Source organism: Nycticebus coucang, chromosome 5 (genome assembly GCF_027406575.1).
Source record: "Nycticebus coucang isolate mNycCou1 chromosome 5, mNycCou1.pri, whole genome shotgun sequence".
Classification (NCBI taxonomy): Eukaryota; Metazoa; Chordata; class Mammalia; order Primates; family Lorisidae; genus Nycticebus; species Nycticebus coucang.
Window position 1 is genome coordinate 108,022,054 of NC_069784.1, and position 20,006 is coordinate 108,042,059.

The window sequence follows — 20,006 nt, forward strand, 5'->3', positions numbered from 1 at the left end:
GTGCCCACCCCAAGGCCCAGCTACTTTTTCTATTTTTAGTAAAAACAGGGTTTCGATCTTGCTTAGGCTGGTCTTCAACTCTTGAGCTCAAGTGACCCACCCACCTCGGCCTCCCAGAGTGCTAGGATTACAGGCATGAGCCACTGCGCCTGGCTGGAAAACTAAGTATTGGAATATATATGGAAAACTTTCATTTATTTATCTACTCACTGAGGCAACATGTATTTATTAGTTATTGAGGATTTACTACGTGATGTTTAGTTGGAGCCTCTATTTACATAGTGTTCAGATAGTCAGAATGTTCAATACCTGGTGAAAGGTGTAAACGGTGGTGCCAGAAACAGAGGAGATGTTCAGCCCAGGTTTGTTGAAAGGGGAGGGTGACCTGCCTGGGCAGTACAAAGATCCTTTGTGTCTTTGTCTTAGGAGGAGAGGGGGAAGAGGAGGGGAAAATGGTCCGTGGGTGGCTGCAGTAGGCCCCCTAACACATGGGGTTTTGGTCGTTATTTTACTTCTTTAGATTTATTTTTAAAATGACACATCAGGATTAGTCCTGCTTTAGTCCAACAGTATCAATAAAATAATGTTTGTTTATGTGTTATATTTTAGAAACTACTTGGTCAAATGTTATATCTTTAAAGAGAATATATTTTATCGCCTAGTCACTGCATTTCTTAAAAGTTTATAAACTACATATGTAATTACACAGGAATATTAAAATTGTGTTTGTTCAAAATAATGGAGGCAGAGCTAGTCTAACCGAATGGAAGGCAGGAGAATTTGTGAAGAAAAAAAGTACAGTTGTCTTGGAACAACATGGGGACTGGGGATTCATCCTCCTACCCTAGTGAAATATTTTGTGTGTAACTTTTCACTCCCCCAAACTTAAGTACTAGTACCCTACTGTTGACCTGAAGCCTTACTGATAACATAAACAGTAGATCAAGACATATATTTTGTATGTTATACTTATTATATACTGTAGTCTTATAATCAAATAAGCTAGAGAAAAGAAAATGTTATTAAGAGATTTATAAGGAACAGAAAACATTTACTAGTCATTAAGTGAAATTTCATCACAATAAAGGTCTTCATCCTCGTTATCTTCATGTTGTGTTGGCTGAGGAAGAGGAGGGGTTGGTCTTGTTGTCTCAGGGTGACAGAAGCAGAAGAGGAGGAGGGAAAAAGCGAGGCAGGAGGGCAGGCACATTGGGTGTAACTTTTTTTTTTTTTTTTTTGAGATAGAGACTCACTATGTGGCCCTCAGTAGAGTGCTGTAGTATCACAGCTCACAACAACCTCAAACTCTTCGGCGTAAACGATTGTCCGGTCTCAGCCTTCCCAAGTAGCTGGGACTACAGGCACCCACCGCAATGCCCGGCTGTTTTTTGGTTGTAGTTGTCATTGTTGGTTAGCAAGCCTGGGCCAGGCTCAAACCTGCCAGCCTCAGTGTATGTGGCTGGCGCCCTACTCACTGAGCTACAGATGCTGAGCCTGGGTGTAACTTTTATTGAAAAAAAAAAAAAATCAATGTATAGGCAGCACAGTTTAAATCTGTATTCTAAGGTCATCTGTAGCATTACATAATTTTCATTGAGAGTTTTGTTTTTTTTTTTTTTGAGACAGAGTCTTACTATGTTTCCCTGGGTAGAGTGCCATGGCGTGATAGTTCACAGCAATCTCCAACTCCTGGGCTTACGCGATTCTCTTGCCTCAGCCTCCTGAGTGGCTGGGACTATAGGCACCCCCCACAGTGCTCAGCTATTTTTTGGTTGTAGTTGTCATTGTTGTTTGGCAGGCCCAGGCTGGGTTTGAACCCTCCAGCTCTAGTGTATGTGGTTGGCGCCCTAGCCGCTGAGCTACAGGTGCTGAGCCTCATTGAGAGTTTTTGGATTTTTAAGTTTTAAAAATAATCTTGGAGTATTACATACTTATTATGAAATAAATGAATTTTAGACACTATTGTTTTATAATTTTTTTTTTTTTTTGCAGTGTTTGGCTGGGGCTGGGTTCTTACTGAAAATTTTCAGGATAAAGAATTTTTAATGTGTAAAATTAAACATTTACTATTGTACATTTTGAACTAGTAGAGTTTGAATTGATGAACTTTTAACATTAATGGGGCTCAAACATGCAACCCCCAAATAGTTTAAGCTGAAAAAATTTGAGAAAACGGGAGCAGGAAGGTCACTTTCTGACTTCTCCCCTCTCCCCCCAGCTGGTCACAAGACCCACAAGACCCACCCCTCCCTATACTGATAGGAAAGGAATACCCTTATCTCTGAAGACACAGGGAGGCAGAGAGGAATCTGAACAAACAGGCCGTGCTATATCCCTCTGGTTGGCTCTGTAGGTAATACCTTTTTATTCAGTTGTCCGCAGCTATCCACAGTTATCCACTTCTTTATCAAACCCAGCACTAAAAATATACAAGTTACATCAAGTTACATGTTTCTTTGGATCTTCATTTCCTGTCGAAGGTTCCTGTATCACAGAAAGCTTATCTTAAGTAAATTATATGCTTTTCTCTTATTAATCTGTCTTCGTTATTGAGTTCTCAGCCGTGAACATAGGATAGGTGAGAGACAGATATTTCTCTTTCCCTGTACCACCAAAACTTGAATTATGCTGCTAACTCACCTTTAGTTTTGGTATGTGTTTCTGGCTGAAGAGACCAGCCCGTCTCTGTACCCTGCTACGTGTGGATTTGTGGTGGTAGCACTTAGGGGAGCAAGTAAGGTGTGTGACGTCAGAGGCTGAGTTTCAGCTTCCCACTTTAACCCTGAGCGATCATAATTCTCCAGAATAAATCAGGACCTTCTCCTTTCCTAGACTTATCTACTAGCTCATAGAATTAAGATGATGTTGAAAATTTTGCATTTATATAGCATGTCCTCACATTTTGCAATGATGAAATTGCACTGAAAAGCTTTTTGCATAGAAATGGGTATGTGATTTCATTCATTTCTTCAGCTGAATGTAATTTTTGGTTAAGAAGGTTATTAGATTGAGAGATTGCTGAAAATTTAGCCTACTAGAATTATAATAGTTCTTGCAAATATTTTTTAAAAATGAGAAAGGTACCTTTGGAAAGGTACAAGATTTTAAGTACATTTATCTCATAAAAGAAAAAATGAAGTGTTTTTAGGGTGGTCATTTGAACTTTTTGCTTTCTCTTATTTTGACTGTTATTTCCTCCCAATGGTGAGGAGAATACACCCTGTGTTTTTTGTTCCTTGTGGGGAATTTGTTGGTATCCTGGGGCCCTTTTAGGGTTCTCTGTTACTACATGAACCTTGGACTTCTTTTTTTTTTTGGTTTTTGGCCAAGGCTGGGTTTGAACCTGCCACCTCTGGCATGTGGGACCGGCGCCCTACTCCTTGAGCCACAGGCGCCGCCTGAACCTTGGACTTATAACCACTGAAGCCTGATGGGTGTCCAATAGCTTGCTGATCCTTCTCCTAATGGCTTAGCCTGGGCTTTCTTCAGAAACCTCCAAACAACTCAGCCACACTTCATTTAGAACTAAGCAGAACCTACCTACTTCTCCCAACAGGATGTCTGTGTTCATAGTCCTGCACCACTGAGGACGTTCAGAGCCTCAGTTTCATCCTCCTGCCCCTCCAAGCACACCGCCTCCATTCTCTTTCCTTTCTCACCTCTCCCTTTTCATCATTTTACCCTTTTCATCATCCCCCTTTTTATTTATTTGATTTTCTTTTCTTTTCTTTTTTTTTTTTTTTGAGACAGAGCCTCAAGCTGTTGCCCTGGGTAGAGTGTCCGTGGTGTCACAGCTCACAGCAACCTCCAACTCCTGGGCTTAAGCGATTCTCTTGCCTCAGCCTCTCAAGTAGCTGGGACCACAGGTGCCCGCCACAAAACCTGGCTATTTTTTGGTTGCAGTTGTCATTCTTTCATCTGCTTGGCCTATTCTGTTGTTACTGCTTCAGCTGCACTTTGTAATTTGCTCCATGAGTTTTCCATTTCCAGAAGTTCTGTTTGATTTTTTTTTTTTTAAATATCTTTTTTTTTTTTTTTTTTTGTAGAGACAGAGTCTCACTGTACCGCCCTCAGGTAGAGTGCCGTGGCGTCACACAGCTCACAGCAGACTCTAACTCTTGGGCTTACGCGATTCTCTTGCCTCAGCCTCCCGAGCAGCTGGGACTACAGGTGCCCGCCACAATGCCCGGCTATTTTTTGTTTTTTTTGTGTTGCGGTTTGGCCGGGGCTGGGTTTGAACCCGCCCCCCTCGGCATATGGGGCCGGCGCCCTACTCAGCCACAGGCGCTGCCCTTTTAAAAATATCTTTAGTAAATTTTTTATTTATATCTTGAATCTTTTTTTCTGATTTGTGCTGGCTTTTATCTTTCTCTTGGATCTCACTGAACTTCCATAGAACCTACATTTTGAATTCATTATTCATCATTTCATAATTTTTATGGATATATAGCTAGGGAGGGGATATGATGCTTGGCAGGGCTTTTATATTCTTTTTTCATATTGCCAGAATGCTCATGCTGATTCCATCTTATCTGGAAATTCTCTCACTTCTTATTTTCAAACTTACTTTCATTTGGGTGGGATTTTTAATCTTCTCTTGAGCGTATGACTGCAGCATATGTTGGGTAGGGCCCTTTGGCTTTACTTTGGGTGCTTTCAGGGGGCAAAACATCTGAATTCCTGTTTTATATATAGTTTTAGTATGGTGGTTTTCTGAGCTGTTAGCTATTTGTAGTTGTACTAGCTGTGTACTGGGCATGTGAGCAGGCGCACTGCCTCTTGTCCAGGCGGGAGATAGTGGTCTACAGAAGCAAGTCAGCATGAATTGTATTGCATTGTGCAGTTCACCTATGAGGCCAGTAGGTGGTGTTGGAGGGCAAGAGCCGGCTGAGCTGTACTATTTTGTCAGCAAATATAAAGGGGTGTGTAGGTTGGTGTCCCAGCCTGTATATGGTTCTTCCAAGACAGAGAGAGCTGGGGGGTGGTGGCAGGGGATATTTATGAGTGATTTTTGTTAATCAGAAGAAGTGAAGTGCTCCACTGTCCCTGGTGACGTACAGGACCTTGGAACTTCCAAGGGTCCTGTTCCTTGTTGTACCACTGAGTGTGGGAAGTAAAACGGGGTGGGGCTGGCTAAACCCATGCCTTGATGTCCTCATAGTTCAACAGCAACCCCAGACTCCTGGCTCAAGCAATCCTCCTCCCTCAACCTCTCGAGTAGCTGGGATTACAGGCATGAGCCACCAGGCCTGGCTAATTTTTCTATTTTTTGTAGTGATAGAGTCTTGTTCTTGCTAAGTCTGGTCTTGAACCCCTGATCACAAATGATCCTTCCCCCTCAGGCTCCAGAGTGCTAAGATTACAGGTGTGAGCCATCACACCAGGCCGAATTCAAAGATTTTACCAGGTCCCAGCAGGTCATCTTCTTTAACCTCATTTTCTGCCTCTTTGCTAAATCCCTGCTCGGTTCCAGTTGCCCTGTCCTTTTCCTTTATCATTTACACTACTAAACGGGCTTTCACTTCAGGAGTTGTTCCTTCCATCAGAAATACCCTTTTCAGAGACACACATGTGGTTCCCTGTTCACTTCATGCAGTGTCTGCTCAAATGTCAGCCTTCAGAGTGGGATTCCCAGATCACCTTACCTAAGTGGTGACCTTATTTCTATCACAGCACTCTGTATACTCTTACCTGCTTCATTTGTCTTCATTCCACTTATCAAAATCTCAAGTTATTACATATATGTATTTGTTTGTGGCACCCAACAAATATGGAAGCCCCACAGGGCAGGGGATTTGGTCTGCTGGTTGCCATGTCTTTGATTCTTAATAATTATTTGCTGAGTAAATTAATGATCAAACCTGAGTTTGTTGAATGGAATTCATACCTGCTGTACAAGTCTTAAAGTAACCCAACCACCATTAGTTTTTGCTTGGAAACATTTTTTAGAAGGGCGAAAGAAGATTTTAGGTTCTTTGTGTAGGGGCAGCATGTGGTTGTGGTTAGATTTGCGTTCACCTTCTATCCTCACCACCACCTAGCAGGGAATATTGAGTAATCCACTAACATTTCAGAGTCTCAATTTCTTTTTTTTTTTTGTTTGTTTGTTGCCCTTGGTAGAGTGCCGTGGCGTCACAGCTCACAGCAACCTCCAGCTCTTGGGCTTAAGCAGCCTCCCAAGTAGCTGGGACTACAGGCGCCTGCCACAATGCCCGGCTATTTTTTTGTTGCAGTTTGGCCGGGGCCAGGCTTGAACCCGCCACCCTCAGTATATGGGGCCGGCGTGCTACCCACTGAGCCACAGGCGGTGTCCAGAGTCTCAATTTCTTAATTTTTTTTTTTTTTTAGTACATTTCAAAATATTAAGGGAGTTACAAATGTTTTTGGTACATGGATAGCTTTTATACATTTCTTAATTTTTCAAAATGGGGATAATAAGAACTTACTTCTTAGGGTTCTTGTGAAGAGCAGGTGATGGAGCATATATAGGGCACCTAGTAAATGGGTGATGCTCAGTTCAAATTTAGCAAGTTCTGTTGAATACCTGGTATGTGTGGGGCACGTGTTTCAGGCATGCGGGGGGATGGAGGGGATTGATGCTGGGCTGTGCCAGTGCTCCTGCTGTGTAAATGTCCATTCTCTCCCCTGCTCTTCGTCCTGTAGGCAGCACGCTGGCCACCTACACCAGATCTATCACCAGTAGATCACTTACAATGATATAATTAGGAAATAAAATGCATCCATGTATTTTTTCCTTTATACAGGTGTTTCCTTTTTGAAGCTCTCATAGTCTCTGTTAATTATATTCATGTTGTTTTATTATTTCCACATGGATTTCATATGGACCAGTCATTACTACAAAACCCTTCATTTTCTTAGAAAAGATAATATGGTATCTTTGTTCTTTCATGCATCTGTTTCATTTTAAGTTCCCCTACAGGAAAACAGAAATCTTACACTATGTAAGAAATATTCAGGCAGGATGTATCTCCATCCTATTTTCATCCAAGTATTCTGGTTATAATTAGTGTACATTATTAGTAAATTCCAAACTGCAACAGAATTGATGGTTAAAACTAAAGCGTACTTATGACTCCAGTATTGCATTAAAAACGGTTTTTATTTATTTATTTATTTATTTACTTTTCAGACAAAGTCTCACCTTATCATTTTCAGAGGAGTGCTATGGCATCATAGCTCACAGCAACCTCAAACTCTTGGGTTCAAGTGACTCTCTTGCCTCAGTCTCCTGAGTAGGTGGGACTATAGGTACCTGCCACAACGCCCGGCTATTTTTTAGAGACAAGGTCTTGCTCTTGCTCAGGTTAGTCTGGAATTCCTGAACTCAGGCAATCCACCCACCCTGGCCTCCCCAAATGCTAGGATTATAGGTGTGAGCCACTGCGCTCTGGTGCCTCTAATCCTTCTGAATGTGTTTTTCTCCAGCCTCAGGTAATGTTCTTGCACAGATGCACTGATCAGTACTCAGCTGACTCTTCTTGGGAGACCCTGTGCAGGTCTCTGGAGTTTTTGCTCGTGTAGGTCTCACTTCTCAAGTGTTCTGTCCTACGAGCTCTAGTTGCTTTGACCTCTTGTCTTAGCTCTTTTTCCTCAACCCACAGAGATGGCTGGGCTCTATTAGGGTTTCTATTCCTTGCACAGGGGCCTGAACACTCAAGGATGTAGGCGGGGGCAGTTGAAGGACTCACCTTGTTTCTAATTTCTCACAGGAGTTTCCTGTTCCTTCATCTTGGAAGCAAAAGTTTTAGATATGAAGGGTTACAGATACAGTAGTCCTTTTTTATATACACGGAAACCACTGGGATGATCAGGGAAAGTCAGCATCGTATCAGCCAGTTATTTTATTTATTGGATGTTTCCTTTTCAAATTATTGGTTTTGTGTGTTTTTCCCCATTTGAAATCATGAGAGATTTAACCGTCGAGGTATGTATTACTGTACACATTGTGGATCTTTATTTTCTTTTTAAAAAATATCTCAAAAAATATCTCAGGTTTATACAGTAATCTTTATAAAATAGTTGTTTGTGAATTGACATTTCTACAGTTAAAGAGAACTATGTGTTACCGTAGCCTTTTTATGTTTCTCTTTATTTCCTTCAGAGATTGCAAAAAGGACATTTCAAGAAAAAGGCATCCTGGCAGGAGAAAGCAGAAGTTTTAAACCTCATCTGACCTTCATGAAATTGTCCAAAGCACCATGGCTCCGTAGGAATGTGAGTGCACGTTCTGCTGGTGGCCTGTTTCAACAGACCTCCTCAGCCTTAAACCGGGTCGGGGCTTCAGTGATTTGTCCTGGCCTTCCATGCCCTACCCCTGTTGCTCCTGGGATTCTGAGTCCTGTTGGTTCCAACTCCCAAGGTGCTGAGGATGCTAGCAGACCTGCATGGAGGCTGTTTCAGCTGTGCCCTCCTTTGCCCCCGTGCCTATCAGTGGCATACTCTGACCATTGTCAGTTTCTCCTCCTCCGCCGCATCTGCCCCATTGCTCCAGCAGCGGAGGCCATACCTCAGTTCACTTTTGCTGCTTTCTTTGCCTATAGTTATTTGCATCCTCTTGTTCTCAGAGCTTCCTCAGCTGGCCCGTGTACACTGCTGCTACTCACTGCAAAAGGCTTCTTCTTCAAAGTGGGCAGAGCTTTTTACCCCCCCTCTATGGAGCTCCTTCAAGGTTTCCAAAAGACCTCCTCGCTCTTACGGCACTTGACTCCCTGGAGGGCAGAGCAGGTGTGCTGGGCACTGGGGACCTCCCTCTCTGAGATAGGCTTAAAAGTACTTTTCCCTGAGGATGGTCAACAGTGACCCAGCCAAGGGCAGAGCTTTAGACTTCACCTATCTCAGAGTCAGGACACTCCTTCCTCCTTTGGATATTGCAACCAACAGCTTTTAACTTTCTGCTGAATTTGGGAGCATTTCTCCTAAAATCCTAAGGGTACCCTTCATTGTTTTTCCCATTTCAGCCTAGGGGTTTCCTCATGCAAATTAAGACATCTGATGGCCTGATTTGATAAACTAGACTTTTGGAGATGGGCACACAAGGTTAATATCCACTCCCTGTTCTCCCTGACCCTTTGCTGCAGTTAAGACTGATTTGCAGCTCTATAAACGAAGGTCATGTTTATTAGTAAGTAGAACTTTTTCCCTAAATTTGGCACATTTTGAATTTAATGCCCGTGTCCTTGGAAAGCCTTTTTGGTCCTTTAAAACATAGCTTTGGGTGATTTGTCATCCTATGGTTGTGGATTTTCTACAAAATATTGTTAAAGATCTCCTCAAAAAGATATCTTGCATGTTTTTTTTGGTAACAATACCACAAACTTACTAATGTCTATATTAGGTACTATTCCAGAATGTTAGGTAAAAATAATTGGTGTAAATGATTAGATTTTTAAAATCTGCAGTGATAACAACTTATGCAACTTGTAGACTGACGGTTTCCTTTTTTGCTGGTTATCTTTCTTGTTTTGCTTTCAAATGGATTGTCCTCTTCCAAGTGGTTTCAAACTTAATCACAGAATGACAAATCAGTGGTGAAGGTAATATCCCCATTTCAAAATGTTTCTTTGTTTTTGCAATATTAACTTTGGAATGAGAGCACCTAAGAACATTTATTTAAAGAATGTCTGCTGGAATCTATATTTCAACATTTCAGGCTATATGTAAATGGTTTCTTGGCAGTTAATCTCACAGAGTCAACTCTATCACCCTTTAGCAAAGGGAGAAGAGACTTAGAAAGGTTAAGTCACGTCAGTGAGATGGCAGTGTGCTCAGTTACAGAGCCTGGTCGCTGCCCCTGCGAGCTCATGTCATCTAATACTAGTCTTTGCTACCACTGGCCAGCTCTATTTCACCTAGAGTCATTTCTGTGTCTGAGGAGCTTTCTGATCTGAATCATGCTAACTTGGCAAATATCTATTGAGCGCCTACTGTGTGTTGGGCATAGAGTGGTTATCAAAATAGAAATAGTCATAAAAATCTATATAAAACCTAAAAAGATTGTATTTTGTTTAGATTATAATGCTTCATTGTTAGAAACTAAATTATGATCTTATTATCTTCAGAAAGCCAGATAACATTTTTTCCTTTAATTAATGGAATGACTCTATTCTAATCACTATTGTGATTGTCATTGTTCTGAAAGCTTAAGGAAATAGGTCTCAGATCAGGGGTCCTCAAAGTACAGCCTGTGGGCCACATGCGGGGCTGAGGATATTTATCTGGCCCGCAGGGTGTTTGTGCTGCCACTGCCTGTCCTGCTTAGCAGCCGACTCGTCCCGGGCCCGCAGTGTGCATGAGTGGAATGTGAGCCAAACTCTCCGACTCCCCTGCATTTATATTCTGATTGCTATTCAGTTGCGTATGATGTTGTATGTTTTGTGCTGTGTAAGCCCCGGTTCACGCTGTTGCGATCTCTGAGCAGTGCGAGTTCAGCCATAAGCTTGTATGGCTGAACTCGCATTAGATTCGGAAGAAAAAAGACATACATGCCTTCTTTTTTCCTGCAGTGGAATCTGATCGCATGGGTCTTCTCACCCATGCTATCAGATTCCTGTGCGAGTTCACAGATCTCAGTGCAGCTCGCACAGGTTAGTGTGAACTGGAAAGGTGGTGGAGGAACCGGCTCTGTAATTGTGCTGGTTCCTGCACCACACCAGTGTGAGCCTGAGGTAAAAGTGGACTTCCACCAATATGGGCACTGTGAGGCTGAAATGATGTGGACTGGCAAGGCTGCATTGATGGGCACTGATCAGACTGCATTGATGGGCAGTGCAGTCTATATTTCTCTGTGTGGGCAAAGTTACTGCTGGTATATTGTTTTTGTAGTGTGATACATATATATTAGTAAATTACCAATATATAAATTGGTAATTTACTAATAGCAATTTGGAATCCCTAGGAAACAATGATATCAAGAAAGAGAAAAATTGAGTCAGAGTGTAGGATATTCAAAAAACAGTGGACTTATCATTACACTTTTCTGCAGTATAAGGAAAGAGCTGTGTGTTTGATATGCCAGAAGATAGTGTCTGTGTTCCAATAATGCAATTTGCATCAACACTATCAAACTCAACATAAAGATAAATATGATTGTTTGGTCGGAGAAGTGAGAAAAGATAAAATATTAAAACTGAAAAATACATTGACAACTCAGCAAAATACTTTTGTGAAGCAGAAGCAGTTAAATATTTCATCACTGTGAGCAAGTTTTGAAGTTGCCAAGCTAATAGCGTGCATTGGCAGACCATTTGTGGAGGGACAATTTGTTAAAGAATGCCTTCTTTCTGTTGCCAAAGAGATGTGTCCGGAGAAGGCCAATTTATTTAGTACAGTGAGTCTTTCAGGACCTACAATTACACAAAGGATTGAAGAAATGGGAGACAATTTGCATCAGCATTTGCAAAACTCTGCAAAAATACTTTCCTATTTTTCCTTGGCAGTCGACAAAAGTAATGATGTTCATGATTCTGCACAACTTCTAATTTTTATTTGTGGGATGAATGACTATTTCAAAGTCACAGGAGAGCTTGCTGCACTGCAAAGCATCAAAGGAACAACTACAGGACAGGATATCTATGAAAAGGTTTGCCAAACTATGAATGGTTTGGAGCTGGGCTGGGCTAAACTAGCAAGTGTGACAACTGATGGTGCTCCTAGTATGGTGGGGTCTAAGAAAGGAGTAATTGGAGTAATTGCTCACATTAACCAAGAGATGGACAAACATAACCATTCTCATCCAATAGCCATACACTGCCTCCTCCACCAACAAGCACTGTGTAGTAAATCACTAAAGTGGGACTCTGTAATGAAAATTGTGGTATCTTGTGTTAACTTCATTAGAGGTAATGCACTGAACCACAATTTCAGGAATTTCTGTCTGAGCTAAATGTTGCCTATGAAGATGTTCTAAACCACACAGAAGTACATTGGCTGAGTCAAGGGAGAGTTTTGAAACATTTCTATGACTTACCTCCACAGATCACAGCTTTTCTGCTTTCAAAAAACAAAGAAGGTACCAGAGCTCAATGATGCAGAATGGAAATGGCACCTTGCCTTTCTGACAGATGTAACAGAGCTACTCAACAGTTTCAATGTGCAACTTCAAGGAAAGGGGACGCTCATCTGTGATATGCAATCACATGTGAAAGCACTTGAAGTAAAATTAGGCCTCCTCATCAAACAAGTGAAGGAGGGAAATTTCTGCCATCTACCCACAACTCAAAATCTGTTAGTGGAAAAACCATTAGTTGCATTCCAAAACAAAACATGTGTGGATTCACTGGAAAAGTTGCAAAAGGAGTTCCAATTTAGATTTAAAGAGCTTCATCTCCATGAACAGGACATATAGCTTTTCCGTAACCCATTTTCTATTGACATTAAAAATGTGAATACGATTTACCAAATGCAACTGGCTGAACTGCAGAATTGAGACTCTCTGAAAGATTCATTCAAGTCAAGCAGCCTTCCTAATTTCTATGCATCTCTCCCCTCTGAGACATATCCTAATCTCAGGAACCATGCACTCAAAATGGCAACCATCTTTGGCAGTACTTATGTCTGTGAACAGACTTTTTCCAGAATGAAACATCTGAAATCTCCGACCAGATCTAGACTAACTGATGCACACTAGCATCACTTATTACTAGCAGTGACAAATATGGAACCAGACATTGACCATCTCATTAGCTAAAAGCAGGCCTATAGTTCCCATTAAAATGCTGTAAGTTTGTTGATTTAACTTTACTTGTACTTCATTTCAAATATTGTATTTGTTCCCATTTTGTTTTTTTACTTCAAAATAAGATATGTGCAGTATGCATAGAAATTTGTTCATAGTTTTTTTTGTTGTTGTTTGTTCGTTTTTAACTATAGTCCGGCCCTCCAACGGTCTGAGGGACAGTAAACTGGCCCCCTGTTTAAAAAGTTTCAAGACCCCTGTCTTAGATTGTGGGATTCGTAAGTCAGCTGGGTGCTTGTTGAAGCTGCAGATTTCCAGCCTCTGCCCTTAGGGCCGCTGGTGGATGTGGGACCTGGGCTTCTGCCGTTCACTAAGTGCCATTCATGATTCTGATCCAGGTGGTCTGCAGAGTGATACACTGAGACCTGTGGGCTTAGATAAATACTCAGCATTTTCTTTAGGCAGCAAATCCACTGTAAAAGTTAAAGCCAGTTGAAAAGGTAACATACATACAAGTGGATTTCATTTATTTACTTTATTATAACTTTTGGTTTGGAATGTAGATTGAAAATATGTGACTCCTCAGTCTCTTTCTTCTTAACTTTTCTACATTCCCAGCTATCTGTTTTCCTTTCTCAGCACTAATTTTTTTCTGTGTTTGTATTGTGGGTGTAACTATTTTCAGGAGAGTGGCCATTAAGACAGTGATGGAATGCATTGCTAACTTTCTGTACTTAGATTGATAATGAAATTAAAGGGGGGGAAGGGGGTGAGAAAGAAGGGGTGAGAGGTATGAAGAAAGGTTTTTCTTTTTTTTCTTTGAGACAGAGTCTGACTGTGTTGCCCTATGTAGAGTGCTATGGCGTCACAGTTCACAGCAACCTCCAATTCTTGGGCTCAAGCGATTCTCCTGCCTCAGCCTCCCAAGTAGCTGTAGGGACTACAGGTGCCCGCCACAATGCCTGGCTAGTTTTTGGTTGTAGTTGTCATCGTTTGGCAGGCCCGGACTGTATTGGAACCCACTAGCCTTGGTGTATGTGGCCGGCGCCCTAACCTCTGAGCTACAGGCGCTGAGCCTATAAAGTAAGATTTTTTTCCCTATTCATTTATTAGGAGATTGGATTCATTTTATTTTAAAAAGTTGATTATAAAAATATGCTCAAATATATGAATATAACCCAATAGAATAAAAGATATAATTTCTCCCTCATCACCATCCTGCCACCTCCTCTCTCCACCAATATAATTTTTGTCTCCATAGGAAACTGCTAGTAGTATATCCTTTTTTTTTGCTCTTTTTTTGGTGATACTCTGTCTCACTCCGTCACCCTAGGTAGAGTGCCATGGCATCATAGCTCACAGCAACATCAAACTCTTGGGCTTGAGCCATCCTCTTGCCTCAGCCTCCTGAGTAGCTGGGACTATAGTATGTGCTGCTACACCCAACTAGTTTTTTTATTTTTGGTAGGGACGGGGTCTCTTGCTCAGGCTGGTCTTGAACTCCTGAGTTCAAGCAGTCCACAGCCTTGGCCCCCAGAGTGCTGGGATTACAGGCATGAGCCATTGCACCTGGCCCACTAGTAATATATCCTTCCAGTTCTTTTCCCGTGCATTGTAAATGCAGACATACACACACACACACAGAGTTTCTTTAAAACAGAAAGGAAACTCTATATATTATTTTGATTTATCATAATTTAAATATTCTTCCCTTGATGCATAATGAGGTTGTTTCTGTTTCTTTGCTATCACAGCAGTGCTGCAGTGACCATCCTTGTTCATGTTTCTTTTGATAGATATGCCAGTATTCAAAGAACCAATTCCTTGAAATAGAATTCTAAGGTCAAAAGGTTTTGTATACTGTTAACATTTCAAGTTGCCTTTTTAAACAATGATGCCAATTTATACTCCCAACCACAGTGTGTGAGAGAATGTTTGTTAGGATAAGTTTGTGGTAGAAGAACTATCAAAGATTATGAATGATGAAAAAAAAGAAAAACAGAGTAAAAGATTATGAATGATGGCTTATAATTTTGACAAGGTTCTTGGAATGGCGAATTATGCAACTGACATAAAAAAAATAAAAAAATTTATTTAAGATGACCTTGAATTCTTGTTGTTGATACTATCCTAAAGAAATAATTTTAAAAAGCAAGTTCTTTATGCATAAAGACATTTACCGAAGCATTATCAATAATAGGGAAATTTTTTTCCAGAAATAACTTCCATAATAATAGGAGAATGTTTAGGTCAATTGCAGTGAATCATATCAATGGTTTAAGCAACTGTTAAGGTAGGTACTAAACCGACTCTGTAACAGCATAAAGAAGTAAATAAAAGGCGGCTCCTGTGGCTCAAAGCAGTAGGGCGCTGGCACCATATGCTGGAGGTGGAGGGTTCAAACCTAGCCCCGGCCAAAAACTGCAAAAAAAAAAACGAGGTAAATAAAATATAGAACCTATACTGTAATTAAAGCTGTATAAAAATAGTTTCTTGGGTTTGCCTTGTACACCAAACATCTTACAGTGTTTTAATGCATTTTGAGGTTAAAAAGTGGATTCCCCCAGTTTCTTTTTTAGCACATGATTTTTCTGGCAGATCAGTGAATCGAGGTGACCTTAATGTGGCCTGAAATATAGTAACCTCCCTTTTACATGGTAATGTTTCCCACTTATTCATTTATTTATTTATTTTTTGGAGACAGTGTCTTACTTTGTCACCCTCAGTAAAGTACTGTGGCGTCACAGCTCACAGCAACCTCAAACTCTTAGGTTGAAGTGATCCTCATGCCTGAGCCTCCCAAGTAGCTATAGGAGTCCATCACAATGCCCAGCTACTTTTAAAGATGGGGGCTTGCTCTAGCTCAGGCTGATCTTGAACTCTTGAGCTCAAGCAATCCACCTGCCTTGGCCTCCCAAAGTGCTAGGATTACAGGTGTGAGCCACTGCACCCAGCCAAGGATTCCTGTCTTGGTTGGTTGGAGGTTTGCTGGGATTTTGAGGAAGGATAAGGATAGGGCCTTGGTGAACTGAGCGTAGTGAGAGGTAGTGATCAGCAAGTTAGGTGACCCATGGAAATTCAGGAGTGAGGAGAAGCCACCAGATTCGGAAAACCTGAAGGATTTCCGTTGTCTTGGGCTGTGTTCCTTTAGTTTCTGGTATGGAGGAGTGGTGCATAGTGAGAGTGTCTGAGAAAGTGCTAAATTATGTCTCCTGTTAAGATGCTGGGGTTTTTTTTTTTTTGAGACAGAGTGTCACTTTGTCGCTCTTGGTAGAGTGCTGTGGCATCATAGTTCACAGCAACTTCAAATTCTTGGGCTCAAGTGATCCCCTTGCCTCAGCCTCCCGAGTAGCCAGGACTACAGGCACCCACCACAATGCTGGGCTGTTTTTAAAGGCGGGGTCTCACTCTTGCTCAGGCTGGTCTTGAACTCATGAGCTCAGGCAATCCACCTGCCTGAGCCTCCCAGAGTGCTGGGATTAAAGACGCTCTGTATTGAAGGTTGGTACCAGTAAGTACACTCCTTAGTTTTATTTGACCCGCTAGAAGGTAGTCTGGAAATAATTTTATGTACAGTACCTGGTATACTTGTAAGATACTAGTGGTACTATTGTTGGAGTAGATATGATGATTGTTGATAAAAAGGGGTGTACTGGGTAGATGGGTTCTCTGGATTATTATAGGAAAATTCTGAGATAGTTTAAATAGATTATCCATTCATTATTGTCTATAGGGGGTATAATGAGATATTCTGTAGTAGTACCTGAGCTGAGGTTCTTTTCATCATTTAGTCATTGTCATTTTTTTATCCAGGTCAACTTAAAAGAATAGATTAAAAGTTGGAGGAGTAATTGGTCTGTTTATGGAGGTAAAACATCTCATTCATATCAAAGATGCAGAAAGATAGCTGGTGGTGCAGGGAATGAACTCCACCCCCACCCCGAGGTTTTACAGATGTGGTTGGAGGATTTTCCAGTGGTGTCCATGGTGGGGTGCAGAAGTCCCTGGACTTCTGGGGGCTGTCCTCCGGCAGGCACTTGTTTGTAGGCAGTAGCATGCAGTAGAAGTAACCAAAATCCCAATGGGGTAACCAAGAGTTCTATATGTTGTGTTTAGAATTTTGAAAATTTAGCATCTTTTCCTCAAATTTCCTGATGTTGAAGATCCTTTACCACAGCATGGAATTCTGGTTCCCAAGTTAGAGAACTGACTTGAGGCTAAGTACTGATTGTGGGAGATAAAGCTTTTCTTAGGAATTCTATATTTTTCTAACACCAGGAGACATTTGGACAGTGTGCCAGCTTGGCGTATTCTGAATTTCATGAAGTTCTAGTGGGTATATTGTGTATGAGAACCCTGAGAGGAATTATAAATTTTAAAGCTGTTCTCATTATCACTGTGCTTTGTGATTTTTTCTCCATATGAATGATGCCTCCGAAAATGCCATTAAATTACTATGTCTCTGAAATAGTAACTAAAAGTCAAGTTATTTGTACAGTTTCCTTAGAATGTAGTTGTTTGATGTGGCTTGTCTGTTACCGGTCTAGCTCCATGCCTTTTGGATTTATTTTTCTCATTGAATGACCTTGTGTTTCTGCGATTTAAACTTTGCAAAACCTGGTTGGAAGTATGTGCTAACACTTGGTGGCAGAAGATGACCAGTTTCAAATCAAACAAGCATCTTAATGCAGATCTAGATCACTCAGTAAATAAATGCGATATCCCAATGGATAGATGAGTTGTTTTTAAGCATACTTTTTTTCTGAGCTTCTTAGGTATCTTTCCTGCTTTACGACTCTTTCAAGTGACTTCCATGGCACTTGAACGAACAAAGGTCTGGATCACTAACTGGTACTTCTTGTAGCAGCTTTTCACAGAGTCCAACAATGAGAGTACTTTAGAATAAAAAAAAAAAAAAGCGATCTTTGAAAATTGTCTCCTTTCTCTGAGACTGGTTTGTTTTGAATGCAGAGGTCGCTAATGCACATTGCAAAGGGCTGAGAAGTCCTGCGAGACCATAGGATGATGAGGACGCTGAGGGGAAGTGGGAAGAGGGTGCAGGGCCGTCGTCAGTGGGAGAGGCAATGGAAGCAGCAGGGACAGCATGTGCATAAAAATTCTGCTCTGATGGTATAATTATGGGGAAACCCCAGTTCCTGAACTGTTTGGTGATTGAATGCATAGAACCAAAACTGTAATTAAAAATTTCTCTACTAGGTTAGCTGAATCCTTTCTCTGCACCCTTTCCCAGCAACACCCCCTGATTTCATCTTTTCTCACCCATTTCCATTATTTCCTCCTGTCTGTCTATCTATCAATCATCTATCAGGTAGCACTTTTTTTCAGTATTTTATTAAGTGGGCCCAGTACCATTTGGTTGCCACTCACTTTTGGGCAGGGGGAGTCTTCATGACAATGGGCTTTCTAAACCATTTAGTAACTCAAGAGCACTGTGACTGTTCCTTCTTAGAAGAGTCTCTGTAATAAATTTGAAGAACCATGAGTTTTCTTGTTTTGGCTATGTTCTTGTCCACATAATCTCTCTTGAACTCTGCTTATGGTGAAAGGAAGAGGTTGGTCTTAATGACTCTTGACTCCTTGGCTATTCTCAAATGTCTGTAAGGTGAGTACTTGGACCAAGCAGCCTAACTTGGCTTCATGTAGAGATATTGTGGGCTTCACATAGAGTTCAGAGTTTTGTTTTTTTTTTTAAGTTTTTTTTTTTTTCCGAGTTTTTTTTTTTTTTTTAAACTTCAAATTGGCTTTATTGTCTTTCTGGAAGGAGAATGACAGAAAGGGGGAAAGGTCTTTCATAGGAAGACTTGATAGAAAAATGGTGGCCATTTAGAACTGAATCTTTCCACCTGTCCTCTTGGAAACCCTGTGGAGCAACAAGGACAATGTGACAGCTATCACATGCTACATCTTTAGTGACACTAGGAGATAGATAAATACTATGAATGCCAAATTATGTGGAAAGGCTGATGGGAGAGGCCCTCCTGATCTGGGAAGCAGAGCAGGCCAGCCTTCCCAACGGCATAATGTTTTAAGGAGTCCTCCTTCACTGTGGCAGAGAAACCTCTGCTCCTCCTTTGAGCAGAGAAACCTCGGGAGAGTCCCCTGCCACTTCCTCTGCCCCATCCCTGGCAGAGGACACTTTAGATGCTTCTGGTATCAGTGAGGCTTTATTATTCCAGACAAAAGCTTAACAACAGCACTTGTACAAGATACAGCAAATTGTGTCAGTCACATATTTCTGAATCTCTCAAAGCCAAATGGCTTACTTACAGTTTCTAGCTGTTTTTGAGACATTTTTCATATTATCAACTATATTTAACAAACCTTTTTTTGGGTTTTAATGGCTTTTTAAAACTGAAAATTCAGTGAAAGCTGATGTAAGTTGGAATCATAAGTGACTTTACTTATGCTTCTAATGCCATTTTAAAATTCAGGCTGTTGTATTATTCATTTTTTATTTCTGTATATTACCCAAAACCCTAAAATAAGTAAGTTTACAATACCTTGATCGTTGGAAATTATATTTCCGGATGTAAACCTGCTTTAATATTCATTTGGAAGCTTTCAGCACTTTGTATGACTTTAAAAATTAAGAAACATATGAGAAACAGTGGGGAGAAAGCTAAATTACCTTAAGGAGGGATTTTAGTAATTGACTAAAGTCAAGATTAGAAAGGGTTCCTGATTGGCTGTGATTCTATTAGAGATTTTGAAAACTTTGAAAACTCTAAAAGAAATGGCAGGTTAACTTAATAGTAAATCTTCAAAGTGGAGTAGACATTAGCAGCAAGTATTTTCATTGGTGTTTTCTGAAATTTTTCTCTCAGAACATCTCTCAGGGTTTTATGTGAGATAGAAGTCTGTGATCAAATTATGATTAGCCATGATGGGTTAAATGAATCACTTAACCTGATTCTTTGAGAACTTCTTAGGGTCTCTGAAAGGCAAATGTTTGTTGTGAATCCCCAAAGTTTTCAACAATAAAGATGCAGTTTTTGCTCCTGTTCATGGATCATGGGTGTCTTTGTGCCACGTTGTCTATGCTCGAGCCTTGGCTGGGCAGCCTCCCTCCAGGACATGGCTGGACTTGGGTCAGAGGAAAGAAGAGTTGGCAAACCACGTGCTGATTCTTACAGCTTCCACTAAGAAGAGACGCATATAATTCCCAATCACGTTGTTGTGGCTAAAGCAAGTCCCTTGGTCCCATTTTTTGTGTAGCAGAGCAGGATATGTAATCTGCTTGCAGGAAGGGGTATCACGGGAGGGGCAGTGAATATTTTGAACATGTATATCG

General features: G+C 41.0%; 1 protein-coding gene across 8 annotated transcripts in view; it reads left to right on the forward strand.

Moving 5' to 3' along the window:
* The window catches only part of AKAP7 (A-kinase anchoring protein 7), a 208,351-nt gene that overhangs the window by 36,142 nt on the left and 152,203 nt on the right, over positions 1 to 20,006 (forward strand). For all 8 annotated transcript variants that reach the window (XM_053591930.1, XM_053591923.1, XM_053591926.1 and 5 more), the window contains exon 6: positions 8,123 to 8,235. In XM_053591930.1, coding sequence (XP_053447905.1) covers positions 8,123 to 8,235 — 113 coding nt within the window. The remainder of the gene's footprint in view (positions 1 to 8,122; positions 8,236 to 20,006) is intronic.